Consider the following 23,762-nt stretch of genomic DNA (forward strand, 5'->3'; position numbering starts at 1 on the left):
GGCTGCTGCCTGTTTGGCTCTGCCCTCCCGCCCCTCCCTTCCCTCCCTCCGCTCTCCACCCCCAAACCCAAAAACACTCTAGTCCTGGACTCTCTCCAGCTGCTGGCTCAAGCCCTGGCTTTGCAGCCCAATGCACGGCTTCACAATCCTGCTAGCAGAAATCCATGTGCTCCAAGAGGCCCCTGAGCAGTACCCTGACACAGCAGCGCTCACCACTGAGGAATAGGATCACCTTCAGAAAAACACCGCGCCGGGCCCTGGGGAGCAGCACCGGGTGCTCCAGGCTTGTCTGCAACAGCTGATCACAGAGAAAAGGGGTCAACTTTGGGGGAAGGAGGGGAGTCACCGGGCTGTCTCAGGTGCCTCTTCCAGGACACAGCCACAACCCACATGCCAGGATGAGACCTTCCCTCACGAGGATGACCCCTGTTCACAGGCGCCCCCACTCCAGCAGGATGAGTAGCTGTACTGGCTGGGCTCCTCCCCACCCTCCTGCAACTGCAGCACAGACAGGAAACACTCCCGAAGCAGTGTGTGACGGACCAAAACAAGGAAAGCGGTCTCCAAAGTATTGTGTTCCATCAAAAACACCAGCTCAGGAGCTTACATCACCCAGCTCTGTCAATGCTGTTTTTCTCGCCCCTCCAGGAGCCCTCAGGGCGATGCGGGCCAGCTGTGAAGGCCACTGATGCCTTGGCCCTGCGCTGGGCCCTGGCCCTGCTCTGCCCAGGACTGTAGCTCTATTTCTGTGACCACTCGCAGCTCCAGCAACAAAATTCATTTAATGAAGTCCAGCTGCTGGTGCGCCCCTTATTTCCTCATCACCAACGTCTCCTCCTGCTTCGGTCAGTCCTTTGCCAACATGACCTCCAGTCACTGATGAAGGAAGGCACAGTGATGGCCCCGGCCCCGGCAGGCAGCCTGGAAGCACTCCAGGGCCTGCCCCCTTTGCTGCAGAAGCAAGCAGATACAGGAAGCTGCCACCTGGGACCACGTCAGGGTCTGAGTGGCAGGCGAGGGGTTACGATGTTAGACGGAAGGACAACTGGCCACAGTCTCCGCAGCACCCCGTGTCCACAGCTACTTGGGCAGAGTCTAGAGGGAAAACGATCAGCCAGTGGGAGGGACTCCTCCCTTTGGAGGATTTAAAAAAAATTTTTTTAGTAGCTTTGTTGCTGTGTCATCCATCCACGTTACTCCCATCTGTCTGTAGATGCTCTGCTTGCTCCGTGTGTCTGTCAAAGTCCTGTCCACCATGCACAGGCGGCCAAGAGCTCACCCACACTGCCACCCTAACCCAGGCTCTACGCCCACCCTTCCCCCAAGCTAAGGACAGGTTCCTAAATTAACTCATATGCATTAATTTTAAAAGCATCTTGCTTCATCTAAAGACATCCATATTTAGGTGCCTATTTCCCCTAAACCAGGTATTTACATAATCCCTTCTACTCTGGTCTGAGAACAGCTATGTACAGAAGCAGCCCATGCCTTCCCCCAAATCAGGGCATCTGCGTATACAGTGCTACTCCCTATCCCGCCAGAGAGCATCCAATCGCCAACTATGCCCCTGCTACTTGAAGTATAATATGGCAAACCAGCAACATCAGCAGCAGAAATGTGTTATAAACACTGACTCACAGGCCCAGCCTAAGCCTCTGGAACTGATCTGGCACTTTAAGAGTTAACAGGTATGTTGGGACCAGTAGATGATGTCATGGGCGGTTGGAGTCCTGCACCTGGTGGCTTAAAACTCACATCGGGTGCGTGGGCTTGCGTGCCCAAAATCCGAAGAGGAGAATGGATGAGAAGGGACTGCAGTGTGGCCATCCCCACTGGGAGGGCAGCGGCCGGGGGTAGGAGGATGATTTCTCACTTTCTGTCTCTCCAGCAAGCGCCCACACCTTATAGCAAAAAAAAAAAAATCTCTCCTAAAAAAAAATTAATAGGTATGCACACACACACGTCTGATCTATACAACTACCACAACCTTCCCTTCCAAGCTGAAAGGAACTAGGCTGGAGCAACAAGTCTGTTTAACCACTGGAGGACCAGACGGCCATAAGCTTCTGAGGATCCACACGCAGGAGAACTCCACTTTGTATCCAAAATCCCTGCGACAGACTACACCTTTATCCTTTGCCAAAGAGCCCCCAATACACTGATTCTTTCAGATAAAGGTTTGCAACACCACCACTGGATTCCTTCCCTGGAGCCAAAAATCAATGGTGGCAAAGCCCATTAAACCCTTAGTGTGGAGGGCAGGGAAAAATCACATAGCCTCAGAAGCCTGAGAGGCTTTGCTGTGCTCACTAGGTCTGCGTCTGCAACTGCCAAGTTCTGAGCCTCCGTCACCTGTAAAGTGGCAACAACAGCTGGTTTTCAGTTATTTTGTGAGCATCAAACAGCACCTAGGTAGTGTGACCATGTGATTTATCATCCCAACTGGGAGGCTTTGAGAGAAAGGGACAAGCGGTCCATAATCGCCGCAGGACTAAGCGGGCCGTGTCAGAACACACAGGCACTATCCCCACTGAGGCGCTGTTCCCAGATCCTCTTACTCAGAGCCAGCCCCACAGTGCTGTGTACTGGGAGCGGTACCCGCATGGCCCACAGCGGTCTCAATCCTGGCACCAGTGGCTTGAAAACCACACCCAGTTCTTGTGCATGCAGATCCCAAATCTTTACAAGAGGAGAAAATGGAGGGAAGAGGAATGTGGCATGACCACACCCCCCTGAGGGTGCTTTCTCCCTTTCTCTCTCTAGCAAGCATACCCACCTTTTGACCAAAAAAAGAGAGAGAGAGAGAGAGAAATTCATTTTACTCGAAAAGCCTCCTTTGTAATAGTTTCCTGATCCCATCTCTCCAGACTTACTCCTTCTCCAGCTTTTCACTATGCACTGAAGGAAGTCTGAGAAGTAAACCCTCATTGCAAGCTAACGTGCAATGAGTCGAACGGTACGATCAGCAAAGGCTGATCAGTAAAAGCTCTCAGACTTATTAAACTCAGAACTGATGCTGGACGGGCACTTGCTCCTTATACTGGATGGTATTTATGCTCCTTGGCCAAGAACTAACTAGGCACTCAGAAGATCCTAAAAGCTGGTAACAGGATTAGGCTGAAGTGCTAATTCTCATTCTAAAACAATCTATTTGAACAATGTCTCAAGTGCTTTCTCCTATAAGCTTCTATTATCAAAATCTATACAGTTTCCAATTAAGTTTCTTAGTTATTTTCTCGTGCCCCATTTAAAAAAATTTTGCCAGAGGGCACAAGTGCCTGCCAGAGAAAGACAAAGAGGGAGGGGCACAGGGAGAAAACACCACCCAACGGAGGCATGGTTGCTGCAATCCCTTCTCCTCCAATGATCCCTCCTTTCAGGATCTGGGGGACACAAACATATCTCACAAGGTTCTTAGACTGCTGGGTCTGGGATTTGAACAATGTAGTCAAGCCATGGGAGATCCAGCTCCCTTAACTGCTAGGCCACAAGGCCAGCTCCCCCAAATTTCTTAACAACTAAAGAACTCAGGGAAATAACTAAACTAACTCAAGTTTGCCACGCTGTAAAAGAGAGCATCTCCGCGTAGGCTCACAGTGCAGACAAGAGAGCCAGACTCTGGCTCCAGGGCTTGGAGTGCTATGGCCTCAAACTCTAACCCTGTCTACCCTCAGACTGACAAGAATCAGTTTATCTAACTCTGTGAACTCCTCTACCACCAAAACTAAGCTTGAAATTGCCCATGGTCCTCTGCAGGTGTCATTCCTGAGCACCTGACAAGCAGGAGAAGCAAGACAAAACAAGAGTCACTTGTGAAACCATCCAGGCAGGTGTTGTAAGGGCTCCGCTGTAAGGCAGGGGGTGACTTCGACAAATCAGTCAAGGTCTGAGGGAGACCTGGGATGGCTGCACTGGAAAAGGCTCCCCAGAGCAGACACACCATAAGCTAATCCTTGAAAAAAGAACCATCCAGTTTTGAGGAGGTGACAGGGGAAGAGCATACGTTAGGTGTATTGGGGCTAGCCATGCCAGAAGAACTAAGGTCAGAATATAAATCTTACTCAGGCACACTTTAGGGAATCTTTGTAAGGTTTTAAACAGGCAATAATCTGTTAAAGGACCCAAGACAAACCAGAAACCAGAGTTAATGAAATCCCAGAGTCAAGGGCAGGGATGAGAGAGCGAGGAGGAGAAGGGCACAGAAAAGGCGGGAGGAGCTGGGAAAAGGGGAAATATGTTAAATGACATAAACAGACTATAAAATTGCATCTACCTGAAACTATAAAAATGTGGTATTTGTAATGATAATTCTGCATGTTGATGGACAATGTTGGTAAAGACAGGCTGATGATGAACTGTTAATGTATGTGAAGATAAAGGCAGCTACTGGATTTTTTTTTTTTTTTAAGAGAGATTTTTGCTATTGGGCATATGTGCTCACTGGAGACACAAGAGACAGACAGAAAGTGTGAAATCATCCACCGGGAGGATGGCCACTCTGCAATCTCTTCCATTCTCCTCTTGGGATGCTGGGCATGTATAAACATGCGCCTGGTGTGAGTTTTGAACCACCAGGTCTGGGACTCAAACTGTGGTCGATAATGTAGGAGTCCAATACCTGAACCACAACATCACCTGCTAGTCCCAGTCCTTAAAGTTTTAACGAGCTCATAAAGTAGCGTTTCTTTTTGTTTGTTAGCTAGAGGATGCATGCACTTGCCAGAGAAAGAGTGAGAAGCCACTCCCCAGAGGTGATGGGCATGCCACAATTCCTCTTTCATTCTCAGCCACTGATCCAGGACTTGAACCTCACATTGAGCCATGAGAGATCCAGCTGCATTAACTTCCATACCACATGCTGGCCCCTAAAGCATCATTTTTATGGAAGTATTTGTAAATAGAATGTGGATACTATTTTCTTCCCCCAAATCAAGAAAACCAAAAATGCTTATTTTGAAAACTCAGTTTAGGCAGCTTAAAGAGAAGGAGTAAGCATGCAAATGTCAGACAACTGTCAAGACCATTTTAACGGCACTGTTGGCAAAGAGGCACCCACATGCTTATTATAAATCTTCTCTTAGAAAAATGGCTCTGAGGGCCAACATGTGGCATGGTGGTTGAGACACTGAACTCCTGCATGGCCAACTGCAATTCGAGTCCCGGACCTGGTAGCTCCTTTCTCACTTTCCTTCTCTCTCGCTGATGAGTTTACATGCCCTACAGCAAATTTTATAATAATAAGTAAAATTAAATAACTAAAAAAAAAAAAAAAGAAAAAAGAAAATATCTCTGTAATCTGATGGGGGGTGGAGGGGTACAGAGAAGCAGGAGTTTCTTATGTAGAAGAAAGTTATGATCATTAGAGAAAATTTGTATAAATCAGATATAATAAAATCAAAACTTCTGTTCATAAGTACACTATTAAGAAAATAATTAGGTGAGGGCCAGCAGGTGACATGATAGTTAAAGCACTGGATTCCCACATAGCCAACCGTGGTTCAAGTCTCAAACCTGGTGGCTTGCTTTTTCACTCTCCCTCTTTGGTCAAATTAAAAAATAATAATAATATATTAAATTTTAAAGTAATAAAAAAATGATTATGCAAGAAACAAAATGTGACAGAGTATCAGCAACCATCTGACAAAAGACTAGAGTATAGAAGAAACCTTGACTCCAATGTGAAAAAAAAACTAACCTTGGGGTCAGCAGGGGGTTAATGTGCTGGACTCCTACATGGCTGACCATGGTTTGAGTCCCAGACCTGGCAGCTTGCTTTCTCACTTTTCCTCCTCTCTTCTCTCTGATATCTATTTGTCATGCTGCAAGTTTATTTTTTTTAATAAATAAATAAATACTTAACCCAGTTATAAAAGGCACAAAAATTAAAAAAGGAATTCATGAGGACAGTCAATAAAAACTTAAGAATCCATTGTAACAAAGAGCAAGTACCTCTTATCCTTGGACAACTGACTTAGGAACCAGTTTGGGACCAAAGATTTGCTGCGTTTTTTGGAAATAAGGCAAACATCATGAATACAGCCCTGAGCCCTGAGGATCTATCTGTTCACTGCACATGATGACAGGAGGCAAACTGAGTACTTCAGTGCTTTTTTTTTTTTTTTTTTTTTTGAGAGGTTTTTGCTATAAGGCACGTGCGCTCACCAGAAAGACTGAGACAGAGAGACACAAAGCAAATCACCCGTGGGGGGGATGACCACGCCGCAATCCCTTCTCCTCCATTCTCCTTTCGGGATCTTGGGCACACACGCACACGTGCCCAGTGTGAGTTTAAGTCACTGGGTCCAGGACACGAACTGCGGTCAACTACATGGGATTCCAGCGACATAGCCATTACTCTAACTGCTGGTCCCATTCAGGGTTAGTTTTAAGAAGCCACAGAGAACTACACATCTTCCACAGAAATCCAACCCAGCTTCCAAGTTCCATATTATAACCGAGGGCTGATAAGTAGGCTGGGATCTTTTGATGATGTTCTAGAAGATTTCAAGAAGGTATTACAGTTAAATATTGGATTCCAAGATGCTACTCAGAGCTTAAAGCAGACTAATCTAGACAAAGAAACAAAAAGATATTGAAAAAAAATTACTAAAAATTGCAATTTAATTAAAAAGTATTAACTCACAATCCTTATACCTGCATCTAACCATCTCTAATTTAAAACAGGTATTGGATTATTCTGATTTGTTTTTAAGGTAAAGGGTATTGAACTATTTTGATTTTTTTTTTAAACAATTATTTAGGGGCCAGTAGGTGGTGTGGTGTTTAGGGCACTGGACTCCCACATGGCCAGCTGCAGTCTGAGTCCTGAACCTGAAGACTTGCTTTCTCGTTTTCCCTTTCTCCCTCTTTCTCTGGTCAAAATTTAAAAAGCAAAAATAAAATGAAATAATTATTTTAAAAATTTTATTTTTCTTCATTATCATTCTTTTTACTTTATCTTTTAATTGAAGTTGACCAGAGAGAGAAGGAAAGTGAAAAAGCAAACTGCCAGGTCTGGGGACTTGAAACACAGTCACTCATGTGGAAGTCCAGCACCTTAGCCACGATGACACCTCCTGGCCCCTATTTTGATTTAATGTAAAGAGACTCGTGCATTAGCACTGAAAGCTAAGTAATTGCATTTAGGGTATTTAACTACAGGTTGATAAGCTATATTAAATACATATGCTTTTTAGAAAGTATGAATAAATAATATCAATGTATGAGTGCACATTATAACAAAAATATTTTTAAAAAAAGAACTTGAGAAAGTGCTCAACATAATTAGTCATCACCAAATCTAAGTTAAAAACCACAATGAGATACTACTACACATCTACCAGATGGCTCAAATTAAAAAACACTGCTCCATATTTTTTCAACATTTGGTCAGTCAGAACTTCTATACATTACTGCACAATGGTACAACCACTTGGAAAAAAGTTCAACCGATGTCTTTATAATTGCACCTACTATTGTATGACTCAGCAGTTCTTCTAGGAACTCAGCTCAGAGGAATGAGCGCCTATGTGTACAGAAAGAGCTGTACAAGAATGGTGATAGCTTTCTCTGTAATCACCAAAACCTGGATATGCTCCAAGACTATCCACAGGAGAAGAACATATGGTGTATTCACGTACCGCAACACTACTCAGTAATAAAGACATTACTGACACATGCAACAACATGGATGATCTCTCAGTTGAAAGAAAACTGACATGAATATATGTTTATGATTCGATTTATTTGAATGTCTACAACAGACAAAACTAACAAGATGGTGAAAAACACTCAGGTGTTTGGGAGATAGTTGGGACCGGACTGAGGAGGGGCACAGGGAACCTTCTGAGGTTATGGTTTTGGTGTCCATTTTGATGGGTGTCAGGTGTATACATTTGTCCGACATGCAATTTGTTCAAGATACAACTGAGATCTGTTTCACTGCATGTGAACTTAACCTCAAAAAAAGTTGTAAACATGGGGCCAGCAGAGGGCATAGTGGTAATGCCGCTGGACTCCCACATGGCCAACTGCAGCTCAAGTCCTGGACCCAATGGCTTAAAATTCTTGCCAGGAGTCATGTACATGTGTGTGTGCCCACAATCTGGGAGAAGAATGGAGAAGAGAGGTTGCAATGTGGTCATCTACCCTGGAGGGGTGATTTCTCACTTTCCCTCTCACTAAGTCTGTCTGTCTCTCTCTGACGAGTGCACATGCCCTAAGACAAAAACCTCAAAAAAAAAAAAAAAATTGAAGTCAAACTTCTTCTGACAAAAAGCATTTCTGACTAAACCAGCTAGCTTGACAATAAGAACTGAGTTTATTAAATTTGGTTTTATGGTAGATATTTTCTGTGACCAAAATAACCTAGATCTGTAGGTCCAGAGTTTTGACAAACACACGAGAAGCTAGTAGTAAGACAGAAATCATTACAAGGCGCAGTCTGTGTCACAGTTGGTAGCACGTGAACTGCAGTGCTAAAACACACGGCCATTACAAAGTCTGAAATATCCTGGGTGCCCGGGATTTGACGGACTGGAGGATGGAAAAAAGGGATCGATCACAGCATGACCAGACCTGTGGAGGGTCCTCTCCTCTCTCTTTTCTGTTCCGCTTCTTCTTCTCTCCCTTGCCCGAGCATGCATACACTATATCACAAATAAAGAACGCTATAGAGGGCCAGCTGGTGGTGTGGTGGTAAGGCAGCCGGATCCCACAAGGCCAACTGTGCAGTTTGATCCCAGCTCTGGTGGCTTAAAAAACACGCCAGGTATGTGTAAAAAATCCTAAAAGGAGAACAGATGAAAGGGGACGGGGTATGGCCATCCTATCCTGGGGTTGATTTGTCATTTTCCCTCTTTCTCTCTGAAGAGCACATGTTCTTTACAGCAAACTAAAAAGAACATTATACAAATCGTGTATCAGTGGGGTCAGGAAGTGGTGCAATGGTTGGGGCATTGGATTCCTGCATGGCCAACTGCAGTTCGAGTCCCAGACCTAGTGGTTTGCTTTCTCATTCTCATTCTCTCTGTCTCTGGTGAAATTAAGAAGGAAATAATAGTGATAAATAAAATTTTTTAAAAATAATGTATTGGGGGGAACCAGCAGTTAGCATAATGGCTACGTCGCTGGACTCCCACGTAGTCGACCGCGGTTCGCATCCCGGACCTGGTGGCTTAAAACTCACGCCGGGCGCGTGTGTGTGCATGCCCAAGATCCCAAGAGGAGAATGGAGGAGAAGGGATTGCGGCATGACCATCCCCTCTGGGGGGTGATTTCTCGCTTTCTGTCTCTCTGTCTGTCTCTGTCTGTCTGGCGAGCGCATGCGCCCTATAGCAAAAAACCTCTCAAAAAAATAATAAATAATGTATTGGCAAAGGTGTGTTTTTAAGCTAGCAATATTTGAATTGCTCTCAATCTTTTTAATATACTAAGTTAAAGTATCTGGAAATGAAAAAGAAATATTGTTAGTTGAAATCTTGATAAAGCATTCCCAGAAACTGAGTAATTCAGTGTCTGATATGACTAGGTAACAAAACTTTTCACAAATTATATGGTATCCAGTTCCTTTTCAACAAATATGAAAGAGTGAATGAACTGCCAGCAAGTAGAGAACTAAAAATTATGACAGATGATTGATTTTTTTTTTTCAGAGAATTCAAAGAGTTCAATAAATGAAGTTGGGAACCAGCAGTTAGCGTAATGGATATGTCACTGGACTCCCACGTAGTCGACCACGGTTCGTGTCCCGGACCCGGTGGCTTAAAACTCACGCTGGGCGCGTGTGCGTGCGTGCCCAAGATCCCGAGAGGAGAATGGAGGAGAAGGGATTGCGGCGTGACCATCCCCCCGGGGGGTGATTTCTCGCTTTCTGTCTCTATGTCTCTCTCTGTCTGGCGAGCGCACGCGCCCTATAGCAAAAACCTCTCCCAAAAATAAAAAATAAAAATAAAAAATAAATGAAGTGATACTGCTTCATTCCCCATCTATTTGTTTTATGTGAACAGGTTTTATTTAGAGCACAAAATCTATAAAAACGAAAGAATAGAAATATATTTGGTGTTGAAAACTCTGAGTCATTCCAGCAATAAGTGAGTCAATCCAAAATTACATGAGTTTTAAAAAGGCCTTGTTTATCTCATTAAGAAACACTTCCAAAAAAAAAGGCAGCACTTCCAACAAGCAATTATTAAATGAATAGTTTTATCAAAACTTATAATATTTAGATTATCTTAATCAATTGCCTTACCAATTTTCAACTGTCTTACAATCAATAGCAATTCAGACCATGTATACTCTTTCACAGAAAATGTGAAATTCTGATTTCTTACTGCAGAGAAGTATGATCAACAAAAATTATTAAGCAGAAATACTATGTTAGGATAAAACTCTGGAAAAAGTGGACTAGAAATACTTGAGTAAAGAAGAACAGGAATAATAAAAATTTTCCCACTACTGAACTGCTTTACCTATTTTTAAATAGATGATATCATCATCTCTCTACTACTGCAAATCCACTCGATACACTTTCAGTTATGAAAAAAATTTACATATTAAGTTAAATATGCAAGGGGCATGCTTAAGAAAAATCTTTTATCAAAGCAAAATACACACAACAAAATCCATTGCTTAAAACATTATAAATGTACACAATTCAGAGACATTAAGTACATTCACACTTTTGTGCATCCATCACCACGCTTCACCTCCAGAATGTTCATCCCAAATGGAAATTCTGTACCCATTAGCATGTGGCGAAGTGGTTAAAGCACTGGATTACAACATGGCTGATGGTGGTTCTAGTCCTGGACCCAGCATCTTGAAAATCATGACGGGCATGTGTGCGTATGTGCCCAAAATCCCAAGAGGAGAATGGAGAAGAGATTGGAGCATGACCACCTGCTCCCAGGGGTAATTTTTCACATTCTCTTTTACTGTCACTCTCCAGAGAGTGCATACACCCTATAGCAAAAACCTTAAAAACAAACAGACTCAGTCACTCACTCACTCTCACATCAGCCAGGTAGAACAGTAGGTAAGGCAGCTGGATTCCACAGAGCTGACTGTGTAGTTCAAGATCCAGGCTTGGCTTGAAGCTCATACCAGGCACATGTGTGCATGCCCAAAATCCCAACAAGAGAGTAGAGGAGAAGGAAGCAGTGTGGTCATCCCTCCAGGGATGCTTTCTCACATTCCCTCTCCCCCTCTCTCTCCAGCTAGTGTACCCACCCTACAGCAAATTAAAGAAAAAAAAATCCACTAACTCCCCACTGCTCACTCACCTCCCAGCTCTTGGTAACCTCTATTTTACTTTCTGTCTCTATCAGTTTGACTATTTGAAGGATGTCATGTTAAGAGAAATTCTATACTGCTTGTCCTTTATGTGTGGCTTATTTTACTTCGCTTACAGTCTTTAGAGTTCATTCACGTTGCAGCACGTATCATCACTTCCCTCCCTTTTAAGGCTAACCTCTATTGTAGGTAGGTACATAGAACGCTTTGTTTATCCATCCATCTGCTGATGGACACATGGGTTGGTTCTACCTTTCAGCCACTGTGAGCAGCACTGCTATGAACACTGGTATACAAGTGTGTGTTCGAGTCTTAGCTCCCAACTCTTTTGACCATATACCCAGAAGTAGCACTGCTGGATCGTATGGTAGTCCTATGTGTTGTTTTTTTTTTTTTTATGAAGCACTATACTGTTGGTTTTTTTTATAGCAGCTGTGTCATTTTATTTAGATTCTTACCAGCAATGCATGAATGTAAGTATTCAAATTTCTCCACATCCTTGACAACAGAAAGAGACAGAGAGACAGAAAATGAGATATCACCCTCCCCGCCAGGGAGATAGCCACATTGCAATTCCTCCTTCTCTGTTCTCTCGGGACGTGGGGCACCCAGCATGTTTAAGTCGCAGGGTCCAGGACTTGAACTGCAGTCAACTATGTGGGAGTCCAACAATGTAACCATCACACCATCTGCTGATCCCTAGATTTAAGTTTTTATTGTCTAAGTTATTGGACCTCCTAAATTAGGTTTAGAGTCCCTAAATACATCTATACATCTATCTACACAATAAAATGCTATTAACCGTGAAAAAGATAAAGAAATTACTGACACAGAAAGATATGCTGTGTTCAGAAAGATTTCTTAAAAAAAAAAAAGACTTACTTAACTTTATCTATCATCACTATTATTTTTAGTTTGCTACAGGGCATGTGTGTTCACCAGAGAGAGACCAGAGAGAGAAAAATTGAGAAAGCAAGCCACCAGATCTGGGACTTAAACCCACAGTTAACCAAACACCCTAACCACCACGCCACATGCTGGCCGCTCAGAAAGATTGCTGGTACACACACACACTCCTGAGAATACACATCAAAATGTTAACAGTAGTTATCTCTGGGTAGTGGAATTACATACGATTTTTTTCCCTTCTATTTTTAACATTTTTGACAATACACATATTGTAACAGAAATACAAGTTGTTGAACAGTGTGAAGTAGCTCAGATTTAATATTTTCTAAATAAAGTGAATTTTTAATGTTTGCAAATAAATGCCTATATTAAAAGAAGTTTTCCAATTTGATATTAGGAATTCAATGTCAAAATGAAATTAAGTTTGGGGCTGGCAGGTGGAGTGGTGTTTAAGGTCCTGGGCTCCCACTGGGTGACTTTGGTTTGAGTTCTGTACCTGGAGGCTTGGTTTCTCGCTTCCCCTCTCTCTCTGCCTCTCGCTGATCAAATTAAAAATAATAGTAACAGTAAATTTTTAAAAAATTAATGAAATTAGGTTTAAATTTAAAATTTACACATCGATCAGCTCCAAAGCACAGTGTACCATGGGATCAGTGTACCATGGTTGATTTTGGTTCAAGTCCCAGCCTCAACACATTAGGCTTGAAAAACATACGTGTGTGGCATACACACCCCAAATCCTGATGAAGTAAAGAAACAGAGAAAAAAGGATTATGATGTGACTACACTCCATTCAAAACCACTGTCTCTGGTGAGGGCCCTCTGACCATTAAAAGAATTTTTTTTATCAATAAATAAAACATACGCTAAACTAAAAATTAGAATCCACTTAGCCCAAGCATCTCATTTTACAGTAAAAACATCCTTCTTACTGCTAATTCTAGAAGCCTTAACTCTTGATCTCTGTACAGTCCCTCCCTTCATCCCACCCACAACTGAGTTGTTCAGTCAAAAAGATATCAAACACCTAAATTTGGAAACCAGCACACACCCCAAAATGAAATGATCCCGTGATCAAGATACCATCACCCTTAAGCTTTTGGCAGCAAAGCCCTGACATTCCAGTAGATGGGGATGGTACCACGCAGACCAAGGCTCTCAGAAATTAAATGAAAAAAATCACACTCCCTACTTCCTCAAGTGGGTAAAAGCAAGCACGAAAAACTTATTTTAGAGATTCAAGAGGAATTAGGTACCATCACCACAATCCTCAAAACCACTCTACAGGAAATGCTGGCAAACTGTGCCCCTTTTAGAAGTACCGAAGGCAAGGCTCAAAAAAAGATGATATAATTTAACCGAGGTCACACAACTACCACCAGATCCCATTCCTAAACCATGACCCTACCTCTACCTATGTCCTTTGCATAATTTTACATTTTATTATGAAACTTGATTATTAAAAAATATTGAGTAAAATTTGGGTAAAAAGTCATATCCTTGCAACTATTCTAGTCTTCAATAATACTTTTCTCTGAATTCATAGTTTTAACAGTTATTCCTTTTCCACCATTTTTAAAGCATGTTATGAATACTTTTACAAACATTGGTACTATCCAACTTTATTTTGTAGAGAGACAGAGTAGGAGGGAGAGAGAGAAAAATATATATTTTTTTAAAGGTTTTTGCTATAGGGCGCATGCGCTTGTCAGAAAGACAGAAAGAGACAGAGAGACAAAAAGCAAGAAATCACTCCCCAAGAGGATGGTCATGCCACAATCCCTTCTCCTCTCGGGATCTTGATACACGTGCCCAGCGTTGAGTTTAAGTCATCAGGTCTGGGACTCGAACCAAGGTCGAATATATGGGAGTCCAGCAATGAAGCCATTATGTCAACTGCTTGTCCCAGAAAGAGGTATTTAAAAAAAAAAAAAAAAAAGAATCATTTAATTTTATTTATTATTCATTATTACTATTTGACACGAGAGAGAGAGAGAGAGAGAAAGCAAATCACCAGGTATGGGACTCCAACTGTGGTCAGCCATGTGCCTTAACCACCATGTCACCTACTGGCTCCAGTACTATCTAACTTAAAGTTCTGCCAATGTGATAGAGTTAAAGAAAGTCATACATAGTCATACATGAGAGCCTTATGTGTCAGGCACTAGCTAGGCAACAGGGATATGCTAAGTGGGGTAAAACAGCTACAATTCCTGCCTTTATGAATTTATAAGTCTAGTGTAAAAATAATAGTAATAATCACACAAGTGCTAAACTGTATTTATTGGGTGAAATGCTATGAAGGAAAAAGACTTGAGAAAATTTGTAACAGAGTTCCTGTCATACTATAGAGTAGCGATTATAATTTCCTTGGGCTTTTCAAATATCTTGTTAATCAAATTTTCAAAAGTCCTTTTTTACTAGCTGGCCAAAGAATGTTTTTTTCCTACCAGCATTAAAAATAGCCAGTAGCTGTCAATTTTCAGTTCATATTTTTGCTCTTTTGAGTTATCCTGTAGTTTTTTTCTTTGTATCATTAAGCCATACTTACTGTCCTCTACAAGGTGTTTAAAAAAAAAAAAAGTAAATACCCCACAGAAAACTTTATTATACTTTTTTCTAAGCACTAGGTAATTTTTTTTTTTTTGAGAGGTTTTCACTATAGGGCTCGTGCACTCGCCAGACAGACAGAGAGAGACATAGAGACAGAAAGCGAGAAATCACCCCCCAGGGGGGATGGTCACGCCACAATCCCTTCTCCTCCATTCTCCTCTCGGGATCTTGGGCACGCACACACACGCGCCCGACGTGAGTTTTAAGCCACCGGGTCCAGGACACGAACCACGGTCGACTACGTGGGAGTCCAGTGACATAGCCACTACGCTAACTGCTGGTTCCCGAAGCACTAGGTAATATTTAAAGCACTTTCAATGATAGTTCTACTGGATCGTCAGGAAATTCATGACACATTTTTGCATGGAAATATACATGATGATTTTCCTGACAACCAGGAAACCAGCAGAGACCAGCAGATGGAGTTGCAGTTACATCACTGGTCTCCCACATGGCTGACCATGGATCGAGTCCCAGACCTGATGGCTTCAAAATCACACTGGGCAAGTGTGCCTGTGTGCCCGAGTCCTGGAAGAAGAAGGGTTTGCATGGCCATCCATCCCCCGAGGAGTGATTGGTGATTTCTCACTTTCCCTTTCACTGTGTCTATCTCTGTGTGTCCGTGTACGTGTGTCTCTCTCTCTCGCTCTCTCTGGCAAGCACATGAACCCTAAGGCAAAAAAAAAAAAGAAAAAGAAAAAAAAAACCTCTTAAAAAAAATTAAAAAGTTACGTTAAACAAGTATGATCTCTCTCGAATTTTGATCAGAACAGCTACTTAAATTACATTCTGTCCAAGATAACCAGATTGCTGATAAAACTCAAAAGATCAATACGCAAATAAATGAACAGTACCACTACAGGTTAGTTTGTATTTATATGTTCATTGGGAAAGAATCTAAGCTGGCTTCACAGCTCTTCTAAATCTGGATTCACGCCTATGCATGCGCGCACACACCCTACCTTTGTATGTACAGATACAGAACAGCAGTTGTGAATTTGAGATGATCACTATTCCTAGACATCATTAACATTTCAAAAAGATGAAGTTGTCAGAAAGGATGTTTGCTAATCTAAACCCATTGTAAAGCATTTTCCCCAAGGGATTTTTTTTTCAATATCTCCTTTTAACTTCCCAACAAGGGAGGAATCACAATTGTCCTTAAGGCAGTTTTGGTGTTTTGAAAGTGCCTGGTGGAGTTCACACCTTAACAAGAAAGGGGAAAAAGGTTAAGAGGAAATTCAACAAGGGGAAGGTTAAATTTCTTAAAAAAAATGAAAAAACCGGGGTCAGCTGGTGGCATGGTGATTAAGGTGTCTGGATCCCACCTGGCTATGCAGGTCGAGTCCCAGACTCCGCAGCTTTAGAGACGCACATGCATGCGTGTGTGCATGTACACATGCATACCCAAAATGTCAAGAAGAAAATAAAGAAGGGATCTATGTGCCTGTCCCCTCTGGAGGCTGATTTCTCACTTTCTCCCCACTCTCTCTCTGTGGCAGAGGTCACATAAAAAAAATCTTTAAAAAAAAAAAAAAGTTCTTAAAAGAGTATTGCTAATTCTAAAACATTAGAAGACACCACTACATGTAAATCTATGCCAATAAACTTGAAAATTTAAAAGAAGAAATTCTTTGAAAAACACAGCTTACTAAGTTTACACAAAGAAATATAACAGGAATAATTCAGTATCTATTAATTGATTTCATAATAAAGAAAATATCCCCTCAAAAACAAAAAAAAAATCTTCAAGGCCAGATGGCTTCACCAGTAAGTTATATCAAAATCTAAGAAAGAATTCTAAATTTTATAAAAGCTTTTCCAAAGAACAGAAAAAAACGGAACTTTCCAATTTGCTTCAAGAGACTATCATGATTCTGACACCAACGATATTTTAAGGAAGGATAATTATGAGCTAATCTCTTACATGCCTGGATATAAAAATCCTCGACACGTTTACAAACCAAATCCAGCATTATACTAAATAAAATATATTATGAACTACTTTGATATTCTTTCCCAAATGTTATTCCCATAATTACTGAATAAAGTAGAAAAAAATGAATAAATGCAGAGGGAAAAACTGAGTGTTTTTTTTTTTTTTTTAAGAGATTTTTTTTTTGCTATAGGGCGCATGTGTTTGCCAGAAAGCGAGAAATCACCTCTTGCGGCAGATGGCTATGCTGCAATCCCTTCTCCTCCATTCTCCTCTTGGTTTCTTGGGCACACAGCATGAGTTTTAAAACACTGGGTCCAAGATTCGAACTGCAGCTGACTACATGGGAGTTCAGCAACGTAACCATTACGTTATCTGCTAGTCCCAAAATTGGTATTTTAACAACACTTCATGATTGGGAAAAAAAATTCTTCTCCATAAACTCTGAAAATTATTTTCTTAATCAGATATAGAGTAATAGGGCCCGGCCATGGTGCAACCATGGCACAGCTGAACCCATGAGGGGGCCCTGGGTTCACATCCTGGGTCCTCCCTGAGGTCTGAGGACACATGTGCATGCCCTTGATCCAGGCTGGCTGACACTGGGGTGCGTGGCATGGGGCCCGTGATGTGGGTGCCTTTTCCTCTGTCTCTCTGATTCTGTGCTGTATGTATTGTTACGGCTAGTTTATGAAACACATCCATGTTGCATGTAATCACAGTATGTTTAAATTCATTACTGTATATGACAATGTGGAATAACTCAATCAGTTCAGACGGTCATCATTTGGGTTGTTTCCAGCTTTTCTGCTGTTAAACACTGCTCCTATAAACATTCTTTTGTATCAACCTGGTACTGAGTCACTTAAGAGTATATCCCTGGAGTAGAATATCTAGGTTTGACTAGCTTCACAATTAACAGATAACACCACATATTCTTCTAAGAGGTTGGGCCGATCTGCATTCCCATCAGTAGGGTATGTCAGTGCCAGATATTTCACATCCTTGACAACTACTGATACTGTCGGTCTTTTTCATGTAGCTGAGGAGTATCTATTTACCATTCCATCTATGGAACTTGAGAACCAAGCAAAGCTAATTTATGTAATTAGAAGTTAGCATAATGATTGCCTTTCCCAAGTTGGAGACGAAAAGAGTTGAGAGGATGCTTCCAGTATATTGTTCCTTTTTGCCTCTGTGTATGAGTAGTTAGAGACCAACTGCCCAGTACACTTATGTCTGCATACTTTTCTGTATGTATGGTATACTTCAAAAAACCTAAATCTTCATTACTTTACTGTTTAAGCCATATATTAAGATTCTGGGAACCAGCAGATGGCGTAATGGCTACATCACTAGACTCCCATGTAGCAGACTGCAGTTTGAGTCCCAGAGCTGGTGGCTTAAACTCTCACCAAGCATGTGTGTGTGCATGCTCAAGATCCCAAGAGAAGAATGGAGGAGAAGGGACTGTGGCGTGGCCATCCCCCCAGAGGATGATATCTTGCTTTCTGTCTCTCTCACCTTCTGGTGAGCGCACATGCCCTAAAGCAAAAACATCTCAAAAAAAAAAAAAAAAAAAGATTGCATAAAAAAAAAGTTTTGTAATTAAACTTCCTGGGAATAATTTCAGTCATCTTCTGTTTGCTAGGACTGAACGTATTAACTTTGTTTTAAAATAGCTTTTTAAATAATTTAGTGATAATATTGCTCATGACCCTATAAAACAAGAATGAAAACCATCTCAGTCAAACTCAATGTAGGGCTACAACTATATGATTCTTTGGTTCTAAATTAAAATCAGCAGCCTATTTAGGTCTAGGTATTGGTTACATGGTTGTGTTCAGTTGGAGAGCAACTGGAGTTCTTCACCTACATGTACTTTCTTTTTTTAAAAAAAAAAAAAAACAATTTTATTCATTGTTATTATTTTATTTTTTGAGGTTGACCAGAGAGAGAAAGTGAGAAAGCAAGCTGCTAGGTCCAGGACTTGAACTGTGGTCAGCCACGTGGGAGTCCAGCAGCCCTAGCCACCACACCACCTGCTGGTCCTTATACATGTATTTTCTTATCTGTGAATTATACTTCAGTTAGCAAATAAATAAATACAACTTTCAATAGCATACTAACCCCATGTTTGCCTACACCGAAGTCACGAGAGTACTCAACTACTTTGGCAAATCAGTTCCTTTCTCAAGTCTCCAAGCCATTTTTAATAGTTACTGAGAAGTCTCATCTCAGTGAAGTAACATGAAACATTTTTTTCCTCCTAGTCAGGACCCCAAGTCATACTGTATGTATTTAATCTCTTTACCCATGCAGCAGTTAAAATGTCTTTTAATGTCATGTCATCGGTTATCACACCTTCACAGTCACTGTTACCAAAAACTCAGTTCATTTTGTTAATGCTTCCATCACATACCCATTTGCAGCTCATTTCTGTCCCTCCTGACTTTCCACATATCCCGCAGTTTGAAGGACTAGGGAATGTGGAAAGGGCCCCCTAGGTGGCAGGCATCACTCCCGGGAGGTGTGTGCACATCCCTTCTACACAACCCCTGAGGCAGAAGATCCACTCCCTACCCCACTACTCCTCATGTAACAAGGTCCTTCTGGGTGGAGGTATTAGCCAAAAAGCTTAGGTGTTTGCAAAATCTTCTTAAACCACAAGGACATTACAACCTCCTGGTGTATGAACTGGGGAACTCAGGCAGCTCCAGATACCTTCCTTCCCTGCCATCTCAATTTCTCACTCATCCCTACTCAGCCAAAGACAGACAGCTATAGTCTGCTATAATCTAAGCAGGACTCATTCGTTTTTCTTTTTCCACTTGTTTTCTTTAATAGGCTGTGAGTGCTTGTGAGAGAGCAAGATGAGAGAGAGAGAGAGAGAAAGAACTTCTCCAGGGGCCAGCAGGTGGCATGGTGGTTAAGGGCATGAGTTTCCCACTTGGCCGACCACGGTTCAAGTCCGGGACCTGGTGGCTTTCTTTCTCACCGTCCCCCCCCCCCCACCACTCTGTCCCTCTCTGGTCAAAAATTTAAAAATAAATAAATAAATTTAATAAAATAATTCTTTACCCAGAGGGGAATTAAATTACAAAGTAAGCTACAGGAGGTACAAATGTTAACAAAGAACATCATCCTTCACAGGCCACCCTAGGATTTCCTACACACACTGCCTAGAAGCAGGTCTGCATACAAGCCTAGCGCATCTAGGCCATCAAATACTAAGTCACCTGGTAAATGATCATGAATTCCTCGGTTCACAGGTGTGGTGCAGACTCTACTGAAATCCAGAGAATTATCCAATATGGCATTTATCCTTCGAAAGATATCGGCATTACTACACGTGGAGAGTGCAGGTGCTTCCTGGTTCTCCCAGCAATCTTTTATCCTTCCCGCTTCTTCTTCCTAGACACAGAGAACAGATTTAAGTTTTCTACACTATTTTACAGTAAATGCAGAGACTGTGCTCCCCTTTTATCTTTTTTTTCCACTCCCTTTCTCTTAGCCCAGTAAGATGGGTTACAAATACTCGAGTTTCTTGCCTATACAGTAAAATACATAATGAGGGGACTAGCAAATGGCGTAGCAGTTACATTGCTGGACTCCCACATGGCTGACTATGGTTCGAGTCCCAGCGTCTGGTGGCTTGAAACTCATGCTGGGCCCATGAGAGTGCGTGTGTACCCAAAATACCAAGAGGAGAGGTGAAGGGACTGAGGTGTGGGCATCCCCCCAGGGGGTGATTTCTCACTTTCCCTATGTCTTTCTCTTCAGCCAGCACATGTGCCGTAAGGTAAAAAACCTCTTTAAAAACAAAAAACTTAATGAGAGTTTACTGAGCAAGGTACTCAAAGAACAGTAAGGAAAACATCAAAATATAGTTATTTTCTCAGTACCTGCTGATCTAATAGGATGTACACAGAAATCAGCACAACTGTAGGAGCAGCATGAGCTTCCGAATGGGACACACCTGGTTCAAATCTTGGGCTAAATCCACACACTGGAGTATTACTTAACAAGACAAAGGAATGATACATGCTACAACCTAAAAATCAAACCCTTATGCTTAATGAGAGAAGCCAGTCTCAACAGATTCCACATCATATGAGCCCATTTATAGTAAATGTACAGAATAGACAAATCTAAAGGTTAGTTGCCTAGGGCTGAAGGAGGTAAAGGGTTGGGGGTGGTGGCTAGTGGGTACAAGATTTCTTTCTGAGACAAGCAGGTGGCATGGTGGTTAAGGCGCTGGACACTTCCACATGTCCGCCCACAGTTCAAGTCCTGGACCTGGCGGCTTGCTTTCTCACTTTCCCCCTTTCTCTCTCTGTGTTTCTTTGGTCAAATTAAAATAAAATGAATAAATTAAATAATTAAAAATCATGAAATCTTTTTAGAAGATTTCTTTCTGAGATGATGGAAAGATGATGAGGACGGCTGCCCAACTCTAAATAAACTAACAACCTTGAATATTGAAAGGTGAACTTTACAGCATATAAATTACTTCTCAGCACAGCTGTCCAAACGTTTGATTCTGCCATTTATAGGCTGTGTTGTCAGGTACTTAACCTCCATGCCTTCATTTCCCCTTTTGTAAAATTGGAGGGGGGCATCCAGCAACTATTTTTTTTTTTAAGAAGTTTTTGCCTTAAGGTGCATGCACTCACAGGAGAAAGGGAGAGACAGAAATAGTGAGAGAGAAGCTGAGAAATCACCCCCTCAGGAGATGGCCACATAATCCCTTCTCCTCCAGTCTCCTCCTGGGATCTTGGGCACATATGCACATGCACCTGGAGTGATTTAAAGCCATGGAGTCTGGGACTCAAACCTCAGGGACCTGAACTGCAGTCAGCAATGTAATCACTAAGCCATCTGCTGGTATCCCCCCTCCTTTTATTTATTTATTTATTTATTTTTTTAGAATTATTCATTTAGGGCCCTGCAGGTGGCATGGTAGTTAAAGGTGCTGGACTCCCACATGACTGACTGTGGTTAAAATCCTGGACATGGAGGCTTGCTTTCTCACTTTCCTTCTCTCTCTCACTCTGCCCCTCTCTGGTCAAATTTAAATAAATAAATAAATTTTTTTAAAGAAAAATACTAATTTTATTATCATTATTCTTCAGTTTAACCAGAGAGAAACAGAGCAAGAGAGAGAGAAAGCAAGGCACCAGGTTTGGGACTCGAACTGCAGTCAGCCAGATGGTAGTCCAGCACCCCAACCAACATGCCACCCGCTGGCCCCCGACAAATACAGATTTCTAAAATGATCCTCAAATCCGTTAAGATAACTTCATAGAGGCAAACATGCAAGCATTACTATTTGTAGATTTTTTTTTTTCTGGAGAGGTTTTTCCTATAGGGTATGTGCACTCGCCAGAAATGCAGAAATAGAGGGATAGAAAGTGAGAAATCACCCCTCCGGGGGGATGTCCACACCACAATCCCTTCTCCATTCTCCTCTCGGGATCTTGGGCACACACGCACATACACCTGGCATGAGTTTAAGCCACCAGGTCCAGGATTTGAACCACGATCGACCACATGGGAGTCCAGAAACATAGCCATTATGCCAACTGCTGGTTCTACAATCTGAAGATTTTAACACCACGTAGTTTTCATTCATTCACCACCTATAAACATTAACCAACTGTCTGCTATCTACAGTGAGCACTCCAAGGGTCTTCAGATTAGTTGGAGACAACCAAAATAAAGCTTTGAAGTTCAGCAAGGGAATTAAGACCTGGCCATGCTATAAGCCACAACACAAGCCATGACGTGTTGTAACCATACACTGTCCTCTAACCCAAGGAGGCTCAGAGAGAGAGAATGTGCCTGGAGTGAGGTTAAAGAGGGAAGTCTAAAGAACACAGAGAGCAGGGGACCAGCAGGTGGCATGGTGGATAAGGTGCTGGACACTCCCACATGGCCAACTGTGGTTCGAGTACCAGGTCTGGTGGCTTTCATTCTCACTTTCTCTCTATCTTTGGTAAAACTAAAAAATAAATAAAATTAAATAAATAATTACAAAAAAAAAAAAGAACACAGAGAGCAGAGAGGCATTACCAAAAGCAGTCCAGTGTGGGAACAGCAGTTAGCGTAATGCTATGCCGTAAAACTCCCATGTAGTCAACCGTGGTTCAAGTCCCGGACCTGGACTCCCACAAGGTCAACAGTGGTTCTAGTCCTGGACCTGGTGGCTTGCTTTCTCATTTTTCTTCTGTCTCTCTCTCTCATCAACTTAGAAAGATAGTTAAAATAGGGCCAGCAAGCAGAGTGATAGTTAAGTGCTGGGTTCCCACATGGCTAGCTGCAGTTTGAGTCCTGGACCTGGCTGCCTGCTTTCTCGCTTTCTCTCTCTCTCTCTCTCTCTCTCTCTCGTCAAATTGAGTAATAATAATAAAATAAATAAAACTAACTAACTTTTTTTAAAAGGAGGTAGGAAGGGCCTTTGAGAGGTGACTAGAAAAGGTCATTAGGGTGGAGCCCCATGATGGATTCCTGGTAGTTCTGTAAGAAAAGACAGACACATGGAGGGCCAGCAGGTGACGTGGTGGTTAAAGGCGCTGGACTCCCACATGGTCGACTGCGGTCCAAGTCCCAGACTTGGTGGCTCGCTTTCTTACTTCTCCTCTATTTCTCTCTGATGGAAAAACTGGAAAATAATAATAAAGTTAAATAATTCTTAAAAAATAAAAAAGAACAGAATAGACACACAGATGGACATAGGCACAGGCTGTCTTGCCATGTGATGCCTGCTTTGCCTTAGGATTCTACAGAGCCCCCAACAACAAGCAGACCCTTACAGATGTGGCCTCTTGATCCTGAAGCTCCAAAATTGCAAGCTACTACATCATCTCTATTTATAAATGACCCAGACTCAGATACTTCTATTATTAGCAATACAACAGATTAAAATAATTAAGTACAGAAGAAGAGAGCTGACTGAAGACTTCATTTGCCAAGTTAAGGAGTTACTATTTTCTCTAGATCAGAAATGACC

The 23,762-nt window shown here is 42.0% G+C and overlaps 1 protein-coding gene across 1 annotated transcript in view; it reads right to left on the reverse strand.

Annotated features, from left to right (window-relative positions):
- The window catches only part of CPEB1 (cytoplasmic polyadenylation element binding protein 1), a 94,567-nt gene that overhangs the window by 45,800 nt on the left and 25,005 nt on the right, over positions 1 to 23,762 (reverse strand). The window contains exon 2 of the mRNA XM_006152849.3: positions 19,990 to 20,164. Coding sequence (XP_006152911.1) covers positions 19,990 to 20,164 — 175 coding nt within the window. The remainder of the gene's footprint in view (positions 1 to 19,989; positions 20,165 to 23,762) is intronic.

Source organism: Tupaia chinensis, unplaced genomic scaffold (assembly GCF_000334495.1).
Source record: "Tupaia chinensis unplaced genomic scaffold, TupChi_1.0 Scaffold000359_1, whole genome shotgun sequence".
NCBI lineage: Eukaryota > Metazoa > Chordata > Mammalia > Scandentia > Tupaiidae > Tupaia > Tupaia belangeri.